The 19,949-nt window shown below is 38.8% G+C and overlaps 1 protein-coding gene across 1 annotated transcript in view; it reads right to left on the bottom strand.

Annotated features, from left to right (window-relative positions):
• Positions 1 to 19,949, bottom strand: part of FAF1 (Fas associated factor 1) — a 169,834-nt gene that overhangs the window by 22,791 nt on the left and 127,094 nt on the right. The window contains exons 14-15 of the mRNA XM_061451261.1: positions 10,008 to 10,144; positions 7,389 to 7,477 (exon numbers count right to left, since the gene is read on the bottom strand). Of these exons, the coding sequence (XP_061307245.1) occupies positions 7,389 to 7,477; positions 10,008 to 10,144 (226 nt within the window). The remainder of the gene's footprint in view (positions 1 to 7,388; positions 7,478 to 10,007; positions 10,145 to 19,949) is intronic.

Here is a 19,949-nt window from a genome sequence, read left to right as displayed (position 1 = left end):
AATAAAAACCTTGAGTAATATTCAGAGCTATGAGACTAAGAAAAATTAACAGAGAAGGTTAGGAAGAAATTTAGAACACTTATCTCCAAAAAATTATCACCTAAACCATTTGTTAAAGTCACCCCTGAAGCACCTAATAGCAGGTGTGTTCAGATGCAAGATGATGGAAAAGACAGATTCCTGACTGAATTTACAGCAGCAATGCTCCCTTTTCCTGCAGATTCCACAGGGTAAAAACCCAAATACACCATACACTTGGCTTTTTGGAGGGGATGTTTTGCTGGAAAAGTCAGCATTGGCCCTCATGGGCTATTTTTTATTTATTGTTGCTGTTTCTGAGGGTAGGATTTAATGATTTAACCCCAGGAATCAGTTTTATACCTGATCTGTCTCAGGGAGATGTGTTCTATTTTATTCCCCATTGCCCCTTGGGATCTGTTTTACTGTGAAGTAAAACCAGACGAGACAGAACTTGAGAGGATAACCACGAGCAGAAGACATTTCTCAGAGCATCACTGAGTAAACGGCTGTTACAAGAAAGAAAAAACCCCAAAGAGAGTGTATTTACAAGTGCTTAATGCTTATCTGAACGACAGGTCATTTCACCGAGCCACTCCTGAAATTAAAATCTGTGAGTGCTTGAGGCTGTTCATGGGAGCATTAAAGAGAAACACCCCTTTGGCCAAACAAACCAGAGCAAGAAAGGCATTAATTTGACTCACTGACAGACTTGCACATTGTATAACTTAAACGTACATGATGGGGAATACATGGAGGGAAAAAGTGTACACAGAATGTGTTTGGCAGAGGAGAACAATGAAGACAAAGCAAATGAATGTTTCTGTTGTGGCAGAGCTACAGGTGGGGAGGCAAAACAACGCAGAACCACCGGAAGATCCTGCCCGTCTGCATCTAAGGATGAAGGCCCAGTTCCAGATACTGGGTTTTGGGAATTACATCAAGTGACAAAAAAAACCCAACAACCCCAAAACTTTCTTTAAAGTTCTGCAGTGACTTCCCATGGGAAAAAAGCCAGCCGGTCCTGTTACAACATCTGGGCTGTATCACAGGGAAAGCTGTTGTTTCTAAGAGAAACAAAGTGAATATTCAGTGACTGGAGCCATCAACATGTATACCCAAAAAGCCACACAAATTAAAGATGCTCTAATTTTATCTTCTTTTTTAAATCTGCTGTTGCCTTGCATTTTATCATAGTTCAAACTATGCCATAAGCTCTTGAAGGCAGCACTCGTCCCTGCTGGTGTGTCAGCGCAGTGAAGTGCTCAATGGGAAACCGATCATAGAATCATAGAATAGAATCATAGAATAATTAGGGTTGGAAAGGACGTTAAGATCATCAAGTTCCAACCCCCCTGCCGTGGGCAGGGACACCTTACCCTAAATCATATCACCCAAGGCCTTGTCCAACCTGGCCTTGAACACTGCCAGGGATGGGGCATTCACAACCTCCCTGGGCAACCCATTCCAGCACCTCACCACCCTAACAGGAAAGAATTCCCTCCTTATATCTGATCTAAACTTCCCCTGTTTAAGTTTTAACCTGTTACCCCTTGTCCTATCACTACAGTCTCTAATGAAGAGTCCCTCCCCAGCATCCCTATAGCCCCCCTTCAGATACTGGAAGGCTGCTATGAGGTCTCCACGCAGCCTTCTCTTTGGGGTGCTATCATATTACAAATTCAAAATTGGAAAATTTAATCAAATAAATTTTGATTACTGTAGTTTAATTAGTTATAACTAGTAATAATTAGCAAACGTGCTAATTGGATTTTTGAGGGGTTAAATCATGTTCTTCACTGGATGGCTGTCATCAGCAGAATGCTTTTGTGCTTTGGGATTTAATGGATTTCATGTATTTATTCTGATAACCTCTTGTTGTGCAAACACTATATACCATGATACACATGACAGTGTTAGATGGAACACAGATTATCAAAGGTATTCAGATGCTTAATTTCTACTGACTTTAATGCGAGCTTCAGTGCCTAAACAGAAATTGCAGGGGTCTCCTCCTGCACAGCTGATGGAAGCGCTTAGGCCATCCTCTAACCAGAAAACACAACTGCAGGTTAAGGAGTGGAGAAAAGCAACCTATTTGAAGGAGGAAAAGACGAACAGACCATCAGTTATCCTCTTCAACTTCCTGTGTCGCTATGAGATATAGCACAGAATCAAGTAGGTTGGAAAAGACCTTTAAGATCAAGTCCAACTGTTACCTCAGGACTGCCAAGTCCACCACTAAACCATGTCACAGGGCCTCATCTGTGTTGGAAGCTAAAACTGTTAAGTTATAACATAAAAAAAAACCTAAGGAAGTCCCTTACATTTGACAGCAGCAAGCAGAAAAGGAGGAAGACATGGTGATACCAGGCTTTCATATGCAAAGTTATAAAAACATTTGGTCAGTAAGTGCTGGGATGGACACACAAGCATACTTTTACAAAGAGCAGGTAAAGAAGGCGAATTTATGTTGCCATTTTAGACTCTTGGTTTTCTTTCATGCATTTTTTAAACCCCCATCCAGATACTGGTCAGGAAGGACCTACATTTTCCTCATGCTGCAGCAGTACCGGGGAAGAAGAGATACCACCTAAGATTAGAGAGCAGTGATGGTGACTCTGCAGGTCTGCATTTTTGTATAGATTATCTTCAGTCAGAGTCTGCTTACAACAGTTTTCCAGTTTAAAAATTAAGCCTCTCTCTTTCACACTAAAGAACAGTGTGTCAAGCAGACATAGCTTAAAGAGAATTGAAGGTTTGAATGGGTATCTGTAAAAATAAGACGGCTTTTGAAGCAACTATGGGTATTAACGATTCCACCTTGAAGCGTGATCCGAGAGCAGGAGTGCTAGTGTTGCGTAAGAACAAAAATAAACATGACGAGAGACCTACTGTTACTGAAATGTGGACAAGTTGGACCAGCTGTGTAACAGTCAATGCTTCTACAGTAATACATGTTGACAGCAAAAATAAAAAGAATGCATTACCGAGACACCATCAAATGAGCCCTGTCATTACATGGAAACTCCACCCTGTATAAGCTTGTCAAAAAGTGTTACTGTAATCCTTTGAGAAGCCTCCTCCTCGGGCAATGAAGAAAAAATGTTCAGGATCAGCCCAGAACAGGTGTGTTGTGCTGCAGTGCCAGGACTTAATCACATATCTCTTCGCATTAATCTCACAAAGGAACTAACGCGGGTCTATATGGGCCCATCATGCCACACTGAGATGACTATTTAACTACCCAATTACAGTAAGCAAGCTGACAGGGTGTTTAAAAATGGACATTCCAGGGCGTACTGTATTTTACAATTATTATTTGTTTTCCTAAGTCCAGCACCAGGCACTGACACTTAAGAGGAACTGATAATACATGCTCTTTTCAAAGTCAATCCCTGAGAAATCTCAGCTCACGCCTAGATCAACACTGGCTGAGGCTGGCTGCCCCTGCTCCGAGATACCCCGTTTTGCTTATAGGAGAAACTCTGTAATGGCATTTATTTCCTCTTTGCAAAAATCCCCAATTCCCACAGTTTAAACAGTATTTGTAGTGTGGGCCAGAGGAGCAAACATGGTTAGGAAAATATGTCCATCAGATGTACGAAATCATAAGTGTAGCCTCAGAGTAATTCTACATACAAAGCCTGAGGTTGGACTTCAGACCATACACCTGACTGCACTGACTAGGGTGGAATTGTATCCTGGCCAACTGGTCTTACTGCTGTTGATGCCACCAAACCCACCATTTAGTTATCTATTGGTCCCTTTTCGTAAGTGCCACATGAGCACAACGTCACATGCTGCTGATCATATCTTACTATTTGTGGCTTGTCACCATGGCAATTTGGCTACTTAGACCATGAGACCTGCTTCAAGAAACCTGCTCTACTGGAGGGCGATAGGGTCCATCTGTCAGAGAAGGGGAAGATCATCTTTGACCATAGTTTGCCAAGCTGATGAAGAGGGCTTTAAAGTGAAGTTGCTAGTAAAAGAAAACCTCAATTCATCCAACTCCTACCAGTCTGATGTCAGACAGGGATTGAACATCAACAGTACTGCCCCTGAAGAACAGCACAAATGAACTCCTGCTGCTCCAGCCAGTAACGACTTACTGGCTCAGGGTAGAGTCCAGAGTTGTGGTCAATGGCTCAGTGTCTAAGTGGAGACCAGTGATAAGTGGCATTCCTCAGGGGTCAGTATTGGGACCAGCACTTTGTTGGTGACATGGACAGCAGATTGAGTGCACCCTCAGCAAGCTTGCTGATGGCAAGTGCAGTCAACATGCTGGAAGGAAGGGATGCCATGCAGAGGGACTTTAACAGGCTGCAGAGGTGGGCCCATGCAAGCCTTATGAAATTCAACAAGGCCAAGTGCAAGGTCCTGCACTTGAGTCTGGGCAATCCCAAGCACAGATACAGGCTGGGCAGAGAATGGGTTGAGAGCAGCCCTGAGAAGGACTTGGGGGGTAACACCACTGACAGGCAGCGAGCAACAGGCCCAATGATTTGTGATCAACCCTGAAACCTTGGAGGACAGGGAAAAGAATAGAATGGCAGATTGATCTCCATTTAAGAAAGCTTGGGAGAGAAAATGAGTGCCAAAATTGCACACCACTGTACCTCAAGGCATGTATGTTGGATTAGTCTGAGTACATAGATGCATCTCAATGTTTTTCAGGGTTTTTTTTTTTTGAGATTATATTAAACACAATATACAAACCTAAAACTTAAATCCAAGTTCTAGTTAAATGATGGTACTTTAGCACTTGACATCATGCAGAAATATGCCCCAAATTTACGTGTAGACTTTTATGAGAATTTTATGAGACTACACCAGTGTATTTTACTCCTACATGGATACAAAGCCCAGGATTTAGATAAACACCACCAGCTGATGAAGTGACTCACTTCACTCAGGTGAGATATGTTGGTGATGCTGTTCTGAGCACCCTGCCTATGCCTCAGTCAATGATCAGTGACAAGGTGCTGACTGTAAAGCGATGCTTGAACAGCTACAGCCAACGTCATGGTAAACACCTGTACCATTAGCTGCCAATGGTAATAGTCATCCTATACAGAAATAACCATCAGAGGGCACTGTAAAACATGTGCTAAACAGAATTATGCAGTAGCTGCGTTGGAAGCTTTCATGTGCATGCAAGTTAAAAACCCACAGTGGAGAAGTTCAACTGCATAAACTGACTCATTAATGATTTCATGCTGCTCTTTACAAGTGTTTCCAGTTCTATTTCTCTCTCACACACACTTCTGTTTACAACGAAGCTATATAGATGACTTCTCTTTTGAAAACACAAAAGAACTTTCTGCTTATCTTCTTGTGGTTTTATGATGACTTACTGTAGCTATTAAGAAAACAGTAACAGAAACCGGACTCTGTATCCTGTTTGCTATTGTAATATTTGGGGAAAAAAATTGCACCGACTGCAATAAGATCCTAAAAAAGAAAAGGTGTTGATGTTTGAACGCTTGAAGTTGTCAAGTACAAGACTTGCAAGAAGCCTACATATTATGCAGCAAACCACAAAAAGACAATGTTTTTCTTACAGGCTGAAGCCCTCTATTGAGTACAGACTGCTTGTCAAATACTCCCTTTCTGGAATAGTAACTTCATAAAGCAAGGTGATTTTTTGGTTTTAAACTTCCTGCTTCAAAGGCAAAAGTGTCTCAGATCACCTTTTCGGTGTGCTTGTTACAAATGGAGCCAAGGTGTAAGTAAATATCCTATTTGTGTATAGAACCCATCATGTCCGGAAATGCACCCTCAAAGTTTGTGAAATTTTCCATTAGTTTTCTGAATGTCAAAATGTGTTAGAAAAAAACTCCTTTTGGAGAAGAAATGTCACTGGTGCTCTCAGTGACAGAAAACCAAAGGGAATGTGAGCGAAGACTTCAGAAGACTTGGAAAAAGGTAGATTTTAGAGGAACGCATAAAAATCCGTTTTCCATTCTCCCTACACAGGTAGAGCACTTGGAGTAAGAAGTCAGGAGACATCCATATCACCACTCTGGGGACACCTGTGACTGGACTGTCACTGTTCTTGGCCATCCCATGAAGGACTGACAGCAGCTCAGGACACAGAAGCCAGTTCCTGGTTCTGCAATCATGGCCTCAAGGCTGCCGAGTCTTCTCTTTCTTTAAGCTTTGTTTCCTTTCCACCCAGACATTCCTCAGTTGCAAACTCACTTGGTTTTATCCTCTTAGACACGCTCTTTCACTATCTCACTTGTCCCCACCTTCTTGTCTCCTAAGTACTGATGTCCTCTGCTCTGGACAACTGTTCTGGTCTCCTGTTCCTCCCTTTGTTCCAATCCTATCACTCCTGCTTCTAGTTCCTTCTCCTTCCCCTCATTTGCTCTTATCCCTCTGCCTTTATATGCTTTGCTTTTCTTCTGTTTTCTTCCTTTCTACGAGCTTTTCTATGCTTTCACTTCTGAACCTTTCTTGGAAATAATCTGTGATGGAAATTTTACCTTCTTGCTAAAGCATTAAACCACCCCCATAACTAACATATTCCTGTTAGAATGCAATAAAAAAATCAATTACATTTACCAATGAACTACAGGTAGCATAAATAAAGAAGAGAAAATGAACTATAGTGCAGATACCCTGCCTTCATATTATTATAACTATAATCAGTAAATCTCATACTAATGAGATACAAGGTTTAAATGTGAAGAATGTGTTTAGTGAATTATTGTCAATCAATGTCTACATAACAGCATAAGAAAAACCTTGAATGGCAACACACCTATTATTTTAAATTCCTAAGTACTTCATTACTTCAAAATGTCACTCTCAATTTACAGAGTAACAGATAAACATCTTTCAACTGTATACCTCACTGTGTCTGCTTCTGTGTAATTGAAACACTGGTTTTGAAAAGTCTTGTCATGTACCCATTCTGGATTGTTCTGAATGGTGATTCAGTACTGGCATAGTGCTGGTGAAGGCTGCTTTTCAATCCCCTTCTACATGTAGACACTTAAGATATATCAATCTGGTTTTGTTTCTACCTATGACTTGGAGCTGGTCACTGGGAAAAAACTGGATTGTTGTTTCCTTCTATGAGCATATTAACCTTTGTAATACCACTGTAAATGTAAACTCATGACTAATATTCAGAAAAAAGAAAAACATTAAAAATGACAAGACCAATAAGGAGGGGTTTTTTGAGATCCTCTGAATGAATACACAAAGGAGACTTGATATGTTTAATTTCTGATGATGGAAGAGACACTAAAACGTATAATACCCAAATTCACTGGCTAAAGAAATGTCTGGTTAATTCTGCATCCCCAGTGATTTGTGGAAGCCAGCAGGTATCTGCAGTAACTTCCAATGCTCACCTCATCCTTTATGTCTTCCTGCTGCTGGGCACTGAAGATCTCCATTGCAGCAATCAGCCTCATCATTAGCTCATCCACTGTTGTGTTACCTAGCAACAAGGAAAGATAGCTGAACTTCATATCATTAAAGTTATTAAACAAAAAAAAAAGTCAGTTTAGAATTAATCCATAAAAAACAGCCAGATTAACAAAAAAAGAGTAGAAAATGCAAATATCTCAGCAGAATGCTTTTAGTTTGCCTTTTTTATTGAAAATTCAAACCGTTTTTTTTTTTTACAAACAAATGTTGATAATGTTGATCACAGGCTAAATTTTTAGGTGGTTTAAATCTGAACAACTGCTTTTGTGCTTGCATGGAATAACTTCAGTTTTGCTTTTAATGCCTAACACTGAAGGAGAGAAATGTACCTGGGGTTCTGTGACACGGAGTTGATTTATCAGTTTTAGAATGATCAAGGAGACTGAAGCAATTGCTTAGCCAGGTAAGAAAAGGTAGGATGTTGGCGGCAGCATTCAAGTGGATTGGTTTAAAGAAAACAAACCAGGATTCAGGGATTGACTGGATTTGTGCCCACGCATTTTTATTCAGGTATAACTAGTAGTAAAATTTCAACTATTATAATATATTCTTTTCAGTGTATTTCCTTCTTGCAAAGCTAATACTAGCAGAAAAGTAAGTATCTGTGTATACATATCCACAAATACAGCACATGCATAGGAAAACAGGTGTCGCCTCACATTTTTTCTACGAGCGTGTGTCCAGTCTTCAGTAAGACTGAAAGATTAGTTTAACTTCCTACCGAGATGCATTCAGCCTTTGGTTTCTCTTCCTAAACTGAAATCTAGACTACCCATTACAGCCACTTGTCATAGTAGTTAAAAGACCTTGAGAAATGGTCAAAAACTATAAACTCAACATCTGCCAGCCTAAACGTTCTTCGGACCTTAGCAGGACAATACCAGCAAGAGCTAGATTTATAGTGGTGATGCTGGTCAATATTTTAAAAGGAATAAACTAATCAAAAGCCACAGTACCACTAAAGAACACCAAAACTGTCCCCATAGTTTCCAACCCCAGAAAAAAAAAAAAGTAAAAATTGAAAGCAAACTCAGTCTGCATTTCAATAAACACCACTGGGACTTAAGTTTCTATATCGCTGTATCTCTTCTGTAAACATGCCTTCTCACCCAGCCCTGAAAGGCCTCATTGTTCCCACTTCTAGCATTTGCTACCTTAGCAGAAAATGTTATCCCACATGCTACAACATGCATGACTTCAGAGACAACCATTCATCTGAGGGCATATTGTTAAAAGATATCCCAATTCATGGGAAAACAACAAGCACACTTTGATTTTTGCTGAAGGATAGATTTAAGGCTGTAATAGATGATCACTTTAGTTCAAAAGATTGCAGAAAGGCTGATGAATCATTAAAACTTAATGAGTGCAATGAAATAATTTGGATTATTTTATAATATAAAGTTGCATTGTATTATGATTTCAAATCACCAAGTTGCTAAAACAGTTAAATAATTTAAGCCAGTAAGTACCACTGGCTTCAGTGGGATAACACAGGTGCTGGACTATGTTGCAGTTATAAAAACAAGACAATCTATTTATAAGATTGTTTGTATGAAGTAAGTTTTGTAAGTGACAGAAGTACCATGAATTAATGCACAGATTTTGTCCCACTAAGGAGACAAAATCCATGCAAGATTAATGATTTTATGCACAGAAAGGAGCACTGCAGATTCCTCAAGAAAATTATTAATTCCATATGCAGAAAGAAACAGTGATGCTCTTTGCAAAAGGCAGTATTTCCTGAGGCCAAATTTCTTCAGGAATATAAGAAGGTTAGAATAAAGGCTGCTAGATATAAGCAATAAATAAACAAGGACACAATGTCAAGCAGGCAAACTTGTGGAGAAAGCAGAAGAAATAAGAGGCAGCCATTCTTTGATGTATTTTAATTTGAAGAGTTACTGAGAACAGCAGTCAAAGGGCACCACTCCACTTCTAAGTCATCTTGCTGTCACAAAGAAATCAGAGGAATGGTTATGCCAGAAAGAACTGCTCATCTAAGCCAGAAAGCTTCATTCATGTGAGATAATATTAGCAACTTAAATTCAGGTTTGATTTGGGGTCTCCACACTGCAGGCAGGTCTGCAGTGTGGAAAAAAAGCACCTCATGTTCAAACATTAGCCCACTACATGCAAGAGTCCACATATCAACAAGGAATTACACGCAAAGAACTAAATGCATTCTGGCACTACATAAAAAGTGCAGCCAAAATCTTCTGGATATTAGGGATGTATCTGGATATAAATTTGGAACACTAAATATAGTTCCTCATTTAGGAAATTCGGCTTCTAATTTAAAAAGATGAAAACCAAACTGTGATTCTTCTACAGTCATGGCAACTTCAGTCTCTAATACCATGTTAATAAATGCATTTATGAATAGTAGCTATTTATGTCATGGCAACTGAAAGTTTGTTTTGTGCAACAAATTCATATTCTGAATATCTTAAAAAAGAAAAGGTTATCAAAGATCTTCTAACAGTTTCACTCACTTTACTCACATAAATACTTTTAATAATAAGTATAAAGAACCGTACCTTGTATTACATTCAATACTTCATTAGATGACCGTTTCCCCATAATAATGAGGAAAAGTGGAAACTGGTCTGTCTTCTGAGTCCGAATTGTTTGGGCTACAACACTCCCGAAGTGTCTAGTGCACATCGTCAGAAACCTATGGGGGTGAGGGGAAGTTAACATTGTAGAGTGTTTAAATAAATAATTATGCTAAATTCAACAGTTTAACTGTTACCTCACTATTCAACATCTAGGCTTCTGCATTCAATTCGAGAGCTCCTTATCCCTTCTTATGATTATGAGAATATTTACAAATATGATAGACCTGGGTTATCTAAATGAAAACAATTAATAACCAGTTGAGACAGTGATTTTATCTGATGGAGAATTCCATTTCCTGTGAAACCGCTCTGCAGCCTAGAATTCAAAACTAACTCCTCCTATAAAATCATGCTTAATCAATTGTTAAAACTTCTAAAGAGAAACTAAGCAGAGCCATGATCTAGTAAACATGGCAAACTATAAAGATAGTATCATTTCATACGAAAGCATAATAACAAAAGAGCAAGAAATTGTTTTTATCAGTCATAGAATTAAAACGTGGTACTTCAGAACTGTATTTTCTTTTGTACTAGTGCCCTGCAAGTGACATACTTAGCAGTGTGGTCTAAAAAACAATAATTCTAAGCTTTTGACCAAAAAAAGCTGTTGGATATTAGCATACAGAAGTCTAGCATTAGTATTCTTAACACGATCTTGAATAAATGAAAAAACTGATAAAGCTTTTCTCTTCCATTAGAGGACTGTTTGAAATTAGCATTTCTTTCAAGAGAAAAGGGTAGCTTATGATATGTTTTCAGATCTGATGGTAAAAAGTAAATGTCATAATAATAATGAATTATGAAAGACCAAATGCAAATATAGAATGCTTTAATAAGATCCAATTTAATAAAGTCTGTAAAAATAATGGACTTTTAATAACACAGGTCACAAAAGGCAAAATAGTGGAAATTCTGAGGACTAACCACTGGTAGGCTTATTAATTCTTAATTATGTTCATGAAAGGCAACTTAAATCGTGTGTTTTCTTATGCCTTATGATAATATTTTAGGTAACAACTACTCTGAAATGTATGCTGTAACTGAAGAGCAAAGTCCTGTTGTCACATGCATTAGAAGCCAAATCTATTTGGAAAGACAAACTACATTAAAATGTCAAGCACTCCAAGTAATTTCTCCTAAAGATACCAAAAAGATTCAAAATTGTAATTTTTTTCTTAATCAATATATATTGTATCTAATAAGATTGCTAAAAACTTGATAAACCTGATGAGTACAACATAGGGCTTGTTCAAGGCACCAGAAGTATAAAGAAATCCTTCTCCTCAGAGACAATTTGTAGTGTAACTACAGCCATAGTTGGATGAAAGGCCATGAACAGCGGTAGCCAGAGAGTATTTCAAAGCCATAAATGTTACTGGCAAACACTCTTCCTTGCCTCCTTGATTCTGTCTTGTGTGATTCAGAATGATCGCATGCAAAGACAACATCGAAACCACCAAATACAGCCTTCTAGATCAAAAATAGCTATGTAGAGAAATACCATCTGATAAAGATAAAATAAAATGTCCACAAAGTCTGGACATATAAACTCTTAAACTAAGTAACAGTTGTTGATGTTTGCTGTTCAATGCCAGGAAACTTTGGCCTCACAGAAGTCAGTGGTGATCTTCTGCTGCAAAATGACTTAGGTGAGTTCAAAGTTTCACCCCTAGAGGTAATAAAGATTGTGGACAATTGAACTGAATTCCTGAAATTTGTGTATTAAAACGGTTCAACTGTCTTCAATGCACCACAGAAGAAAAGCACTAGGGTTGTTCTGGGAAAACAAAATATTGTTATAACTCAGCCTCAAAATACACTTCTATAGGTATGAGCTTTGTACGTTGAGAATTCGGAATGAAGAAGGTATTTCAGTATGTTCCAAGATTTCCCAAATAAGTTTTTTCCAGGAGATGAATTTTTACATGTTGAAATTCTGGCTGACTATATAGAACCTAACAGATTATGATACCTTTGAGTTCTCTATAATCAAGGCTGGGAACAGGTTTCAGCTCCCTGGCTACAGAAGATGGCATGCCGTGCCAAGCTGTTGTAAGTGTACACTTACTCTCCTGGTTGAGTAACAGCAAAACAGATGCCAGATGCCAACATCTTCCATCATGGTGGGTTTTTTTTCTTCTTGGGACCACTTCTTACAGCCACTGGTGCCACCTGTCCCTCTCTTTCAAATAACCTCCTTTCTTCTGCTGCTGTCACAAACTGCTCAGCTCTCCCACATACTAGTTAAAAGAGCAGCTCACGTTAATTCTGACCCGAATGCCACAGATTTGCCACTGCTGCCATCAGGCAGCTTTTGTCTTGAGGGGAGGAATGAGAAACAACCCGTCTCCTCAGGAGTTCCAACTTTGAATAATGAATGTCTAGATTACAGCACTGGTTATCAATGCCATCTTCAGAGCAGAGAGAATACACATGAGAAACTCTTCTCACTAACATGATCCATCAAAACAGATCCTGCCATTTGGAACCAAGCAAGACTCCACTTGGCCACTGAACTAAAATGCAGTAAAGCCAACAAAAATATTAAGGTAGTCAAAGAATGGATAAAGAGATAGCAGCAGCAATCTCCAGTGTCTACACCATATAACTCCTATTCATCAGTGACAACTCACATGCTTTTCACCAGGTCAGTGGTAAGTGCTCAGCAATTACTTGTAACACATCTCTTCTTTACATTTTCTTAGATGGGTAGGAATTGAATTTTCATTCATGATCCCCATTCAGATTTTTCTCATACCTCTTAATAAATTTTGCAGCTACTTAACTGATTTTGCTTCCCCCCCCCCACATTTTCTGCCTTTACTGATTCTGTATTTGAAGACTTTCTTACTTTCTTCCACATTCATATGCAGAAAAAGAACCCCCAAAACCCAAAAAACCTTCCTCTGTGCTAATATTGACTGTCAGAAGTATGCAAGTAGGACCAAAACGATTTGGTGCAACAACAAGTATCTTACTCTGCTCATCACTAACAAGGGATGTTTTTTACTTTCATCTGAACAGAAGTGTGCCAGATCTTTCAGTGGCATCTCCAGTGTTGCCAAGAGAACTGCCTGTGGAGTGCATCAAAGAGCCAGATGTCCCTCCGGGGAGAACTGTTTTCCACAACATGCTGGATTACTGTGATCTCCAACCAAAAGTGGAAATAGAGGAACACTGCCAGAAAGGGAGGGCAAATGGCACCCTACCACTCCTTTTAGTTTGAAATTACAAGAATATTCAAGGAGGGAGAAGTATGAGAAAGGCAAAAAAAGCATTTTTACAAAGGAAAAATCCATTAATAAAAGTAATCTCAGAAGTTAAAGAATAAAGTTCATCAAGAAAAGTAACAGTTTTTTGGCAGGCAGCATCATTTCCTTACTTCTTTCATGAGTCCCTAAGCAACAAAAGCAGCAATTATTAAAGCTACAAAAGAAACATGAGAACTGACCATGGTTTGACAAATGCAGAAACAAACCCTAAAAAGATTACAAATTTATATCTAAAGAAATAAAAATGAGATTGAATAGGTATTAATTCTTAGACATGGCTCACTCTGTAGTTAAAAGCGCAGGGCTGCTGATCACTGCACACCAGTTACCCTTCCATGTGCACTCTAAGATAACCTGTGTGAAGAGTTGACCTCATAGCAGCCTTCCAGTATCTGAAGGGGGCCTATAGGGATGCTGGGGAGGGACTCTTCATTAGAGACTGTAGTGATAGGACAAGGGGTAATGGGTTAAAACTTAAACAGGGGAAGTTTAGGTTGGATATAAGAAGGAAATTCTTTCCTGTTAGGGTGGTGAGGCACTGGAATGGGTTGCCCAGGGAAGTTGTGAATGCTCCATACCTGGCAGTACTCAAGGCCAGGTTGGATGAGGCCTTGGGTGATATGATTTACTGTTAGGTGTCCCAGCCCACGGCAGGGAGGTTGGAACTGGATGATCTTAAGGTCCTTTCCAACCCTAATGATTCTATGATTGTATGATTCTATATTCGTAGGTTGTTAGTGTCCCCAGAGAAGAATACTATCATACCAGCTAATATGCAACACATGCTATTAAAATACACTCCTGGCATAACTTTTTTGTAATTTCATCACAATGTGCAATTTATTTAATACTACTTTTAAAAGACTCCCAGAGGCAATTATGAATAAATAACAGCTTTAAAATTCTACTGAAAAAAAAGCTTAAAGTATTACTGAGTCTCAAAACCAAAGGCAATACTTATTACAACTTAAATCTGTGGTCCAGCATAGCTCCCGATGCCAGATGATGCCATGTAGAACTTTGTAAATGCTGGGGTTTAGCAATAATATGTTTCTGTGAGAACATGCAGCTTTTAATTTTTAACAACAAAATTGGCCACCTCTGGCCGAAGTGTGATCATCAAAAGTGCTGATCTCAAAGCTCAGGATTTTTCGATCCCTGGAAAGCTTTTGATCTATATGATACCTATTTACACTGCAAAATATGTATTGCCTTTCTGAGGGGAAGAAGCCCAAAGGAGAAAGCCAAACCCTAGGATGGGAGATGGCAGCTGTTCCCGACGGGAGGTGTTTCATCATTACAATGACTGTGATTATCTCATTGTTTCTTTATGTATCTCCTGTTCATGTTTTATGTTGTTTCACATTTTTGTTACTCAAATGGACAGGATCTACATCGGTAATCAAGTTTAGATCTGTGATTACACAAGATCCCTCCTTACCACACCACAGATATGAACAAGCAAATAAGCTATCATCATAGAATCATAGAATGGTTTGGGTTGGAAGGGACCTTAAAGACCATCTAATTCCAACCCCCTGCCACACTCAGGGACACCCTCCGCTAGAGCAGGTTGCTCCAAGCCCCGTCCAACCTGGTCTTGAACTTTGACTAAGATGCTAAACATTTTAGAAAAAATGTAAACATTCCTTAAATATTTCAACTTAAATAATTCAGTAATCTAAGAGCATCTCTGGTGCCCAGTCTCCAAACAGAACGCAAGAGAGAGGCACTGCTGGCTCCACACTGTGATACTGTATTTTCCAATATGAACTGGTTCAAAGTGATTCCCACTGTTAGTAGAGGAAGAATTTACAAAAAGAAAAAAAAAAGAATTGAAGAGTATTTGAAGGCAGAACTTAGAAAAGAATCAATGATTCTGAGCAATAAGAGTCCTCTGTATTTCCATGACAAAATCACAGTACATCATAGCACTGCTACCTGCTGCTCTTGGCTTGATCTAGAGGAAGGACTCAAGGAGCAGAGGAATTCAGTCTCCCTTCTCTTTCCACTCAGAAAAGTGGTGACTGGTATGGCTTTCAAAGACATGGACACTACCTACCAGTCATGACTGAAGTAGTAGTAGTAGTGTATTAAGTATTAACTACTCAATGACTGTCCTCCGTTGTGGTACCAGTTTTTAGTTACCTACTGGAATCAAACTGATGATACGATCTGATGGGATTAATAGCTTTGCATCCATCCCCAAATTACACTACCTTCTCAAGACATTATGAATAAAAAATGTCAAGCAGTCATGACATGATATAGTTGCAGTAAGAGTAACAAAACCTAAAATGCAAATTCTAGCTCTTTTCTTATTAATCAATTAAACCTGCAAAAGGAAACTAACGCAGAGCAAGCTGCATATCATACATTGTAGTGTACCCTGAAATGCACAAAGAGGGCCACCTGATGCTATATTTGGAATGTTTTCTGTATGTTCAAACAAAAATGGAAAGCTCTCCTTTGCTTTTGCTTTTCTTAAACTCTCCCCAGCACCTTCAGGTTAATTAATAATTGTACTGGCAAATTTGTCTAGTACACTAAAGGGCAAATTCCCTTCCATACAGAGAACTCTGATCTCAAATGTATGGATAAAATGTATTAAAATAAATACTAAAAACTGCATAGGATTTTTCATCAAATTTCCTTATTTTCTGTACCAACATAAGAGAGATGTGATTATATGTTACAGTCTTGCTCATACAAATACTCCTCTAGTTACTTTTAATTTTTACACACTGGTGGGAAAACTTTGGAAAAATTCCTCCTAAAATGAGGCCCTTTGGCACATGGAGCCCACTATGCTTCTTGCAAAGGACATTTTAGCAGAAAGGCTGCACTGGAGACGCTTTTAGCTGCAACATTTTAGCCTGAAGTCCTGCTCAAAAAGCAAAAAGCAGCCACAGGACAAAATGTGATAACCTCTTGTAAAATATCTACTCCCTTTCAGTCTGAAGTGGTGTTCAGTCCACAACTGGGATGATTTTGGCTGAAAAAAAAAAGTGATTAATTAATGGCCAGATATTTCCCAAGATCAATCTTGCTTTAAGAAGCTTTAAAGCTTCAGAAATGGGTGCGACAAGAAGGTAACTCCTTTCTTGAGCATGAAGAAAACAATGCTGAATATCAAAGATGCAAGATTTCTGATTTTTTTTTCCTCATAATTCTATACACTGCAAAGTCAACATAAGGCTCATTAAAATGTTAATGTAAAAATAACATTTTTGTGTTAGGTATTTACATTTTACATAAAAGTAAAAGCTGAGGTCATGAAATGGTATATTAAAATAAGGTTGCTATCCATAGTCTCCATAATACAGAGTTACTGTCTTACCCACATCGGTAGGGTCACAACTGTTGACTCAAACATGAGGGGAGAATGAGCAACAGACACAAGGCATGGTTTAAAGATGTATAAAGCAGCCTGAATCAAATTATGGATACCCTCTTTAGCATCCACACGCTAAATATCCAGGGATTCAGACGGAAAAAGCAGAATTTTATCCACTTCTTCTTTATGCAAAAGTAAACCCTAGATGGGTTGGTTATCTATCTTTTCATAAAATGTGGAAGTTCTGATTTCATCCTGGAAGGTCCAAACAGATTAGGTGAATACTTCATAACCCCATTTGGTCCAAAACACATCCCTCTAGAAACTCATTAATTTTGGCTACCATTGGACCCCAAACAAAAACATTGATAAAAGTATAAATAAAATATACCTAGACTCCTTGCTAAAATACTGTGCTAAAAATGGAAAACACAAAATGCCCTTGCATATCAGTGGTAGTTTTGATTATTGCCTATCATATCAGAAAGGCATGTAATATGATTTGCTAAGGAATATCCAAAGCTTGCTACAGGTAGATGCTGTAATAACCTAGATAAGAAAAGAGAGCATGTTTTGTTATTTTACAGATGCTAGTGAAGTGGGGAAAGCTATAAGCACATTTGGGTCAGTAAAAGGATTCAGAATAATCTTCACAAACTGGAGAAATGTCCTGACAAGTAAAAGGCAATTCAACAAGGTCATGAAAGTCTCCAAGTAGGAGGAACAACTGCACAAATACAGAATAAGAATCAAGCAGTAAGAGAAGAAGAAAAGTCATGATGGGAAGAAGACAAGCATCATATTGGGGTGAGTAAACAGAACAATGGTTTGTACAACCTGAAATAATCCTCCTTCTGTATTTAGCACTGAGAAGGCAGCTTCAGGCACAGCGCATCTCATTACAGAAGGATGATGCAAACCAATTATAGAAGGACCATAAGAAGGTTGCAATAAAAAATGTCTACAAAAGGACAAGCTACAAGGAAAAGATTGAAGGAAACTCAGTTTCTTAGTTTAAGGAACGTGTAGTAAAATATGAGATATGTAAGTCAAAAGAACACAGCAGCAAAGAAAGAGAATTGCCTCATTGCCTACCGGATGTACCAAGATGTAATTGCCATTGATTGCTGCAAGAGAAACTTCAGATATGTATTAGTGTGAACTGTCTAAAGGAAGGGAAAGCAAAGTACTGGCACTGGTTATGGAGAAATGCTGAGAAACCTCCCTCACAAAGAAGATGAGACCAGACAACCACTGGTCAGAAGCAATGCAGGTACAGTTGAACCTTCTGGCCAGGCATGGGCTGAACCCTGTTGTCTGAAGCTCTTGAAGACCCACAGGCAGTCAGAATGGTAACAAAAAGGAGAGGCGAGAGGTCACAACAGTCACCCTAACCTAAAGGAAGAGGATGGGCATCTGCACTTCTGCAAGGATTCTTTGTCCCGATCTGGCACCCTGCAGTACCAAGGAGATGCATTCACGCCTTCCAGCTGCAGTTTGGTACAAGCAATTCTGACTCTGCCAGCTCAATGATTTCTTCTGGTGGTTGATTTAGATGGATACACACAGCTAAATTTCTCTACATTTCTAATCTGGCATTAGACTTCGCTGGTGCAGTTGGGGACTTCTGTTGTTAGATGGAGACCTGTGAATGACTTCTTCCTCCTTCCTCAAAATAGTCCAATAAGTCTGTCTTGACTACTTGTTCTTCTGCCTTCACCTTTTTTTTGCACAGAGCACTACAGAGTTTTATTCTTTCACCTTTTCTGCTCAACAAGCTTAATAACTAGGCTGTAGTTTGAGTACGGTGGGACAGAACCTGCTTTAGGATTTGGTTTTATAGTGTGGACTTAAAAATATATGCTTACAAATGTATCAAGTTTAGTTAATTCTTGTGGTTTTAACAATTTTTTTCATATGACCTTAAAACATCCCTACAGGCATATAAAACAATGCGTTGTAAACCTTAATCATATTAAGAGAGAGACTACTTTCTATTTATAGTTGAATATTATGGAGACATCCATATTTTACTAATCACAACCAGATTAAAATGCACTCTGCTGGTTTTTAGTTTTCCAAATTTGGACATTTGTAGACTACTAACATGAAATTACCTTGAAGCACATAAATATTTAAGCAGTGATAGTTTACCTTTTCTGGTGGGTGTATAATAAACAGTTTAACCATCATCTATACACAGGCTGTTTTGTTCCCCATCTAAAGAGACAATCACCTTTTATCCTTTTCCCTTTTTTCTTCATTTCAGTGCTATTAGGAAACTATTCACAAGTACAACCCCTAACAATACTATGCAGTAATTATGACTAGATGACAAAGAGATGCAAACAATTACTGAGCCCATTTTGAAACCCTACACTAATAAAGTCATTAGATGCTGCCCTTGCCATGAGCCTTCTAAAAGCTTCTGAAGTTACAAGAACACACCGCATTGTTTGTTAGGACAATCGCTGCTGGCAGAATGCAAACCTTGAGTTAAACCATGCTGCAAATTGATCTTGACATTCTGTTAAGACCGCCACTAAAATCAAAAGCAAAGGAGAAAAGGAGAAAATGAGCGGGTGGGATGTAATCATGGAACAGAAGGGTTCCCTCCTCACCTTCTTTCCTCTTTCTCCTCAAAACAAACCATACAGAAAATGACAAACTCACTTGGTGTTTGAGAACCTTTATTTTTAAAACATTAATTAGACTTTTGACCTGTTTTTATTGACTGGCACTGTATTGCTATTAAAGTAAATTAAAGAAAGTATTACAAAATACAATAGGAAAGGTTTTCACACTGTTCTGTGAAACCTGTTAAGGCTTTAGTGCCTAAGGAACACGTCCAGCAGTTTTTCAAGCAACATATACAGGATCTACGGTCACTGCTGAAGAGGCGGTGAGAAATTAACTCACTGAGTCCAGCGCTCACAGACCCCACACCTGCAATATATTTGCTGAAGGATCAAATAGGATTGGGGAGCTGGAGTAATATGGTCAACTGGTCTTCATCCAGGCATGCAGCATTCAGTAGGTTAGTATTAAGGGTCAGCAACTGTGAATATGGCTAATTACTTGATGACGGAAATTGCAGGTGAAGACAACCTGCTGCTGAGAAGCGCTTTAGTCAATTAACTCTTTCCTAAGCTTAAGCAATGTGAAAAACTATCATTTGAACATTAAAACTAACAAGTACCTGTCATCAGAGCTGAGAAAGGCTGGCAACACCTTGAAATACAGCGCCCAAGG

This window comes from Pezoporus flaviventris, unplaced genomic scaffold, assembly GCF_033815535.1.
Source record: "Pezoporus flaviventris isolate CSIRO_AGI_PZ_B2104156 unplaced genomic scaffold, CSIRO_AGI_Pfla_v1 ptg000013l, whole genome shotgun sequence".
NCBI lineage: Eukaryota > Metazoa > Chordata > Aves > Psittaciformes > Psittacidae > Pezoporus > Pezoporus flaviventris.
Note: the sequence above shows the minus strand (reverse complement) of the source record. Positions and strands in the feature narration are given on the sequence as shown.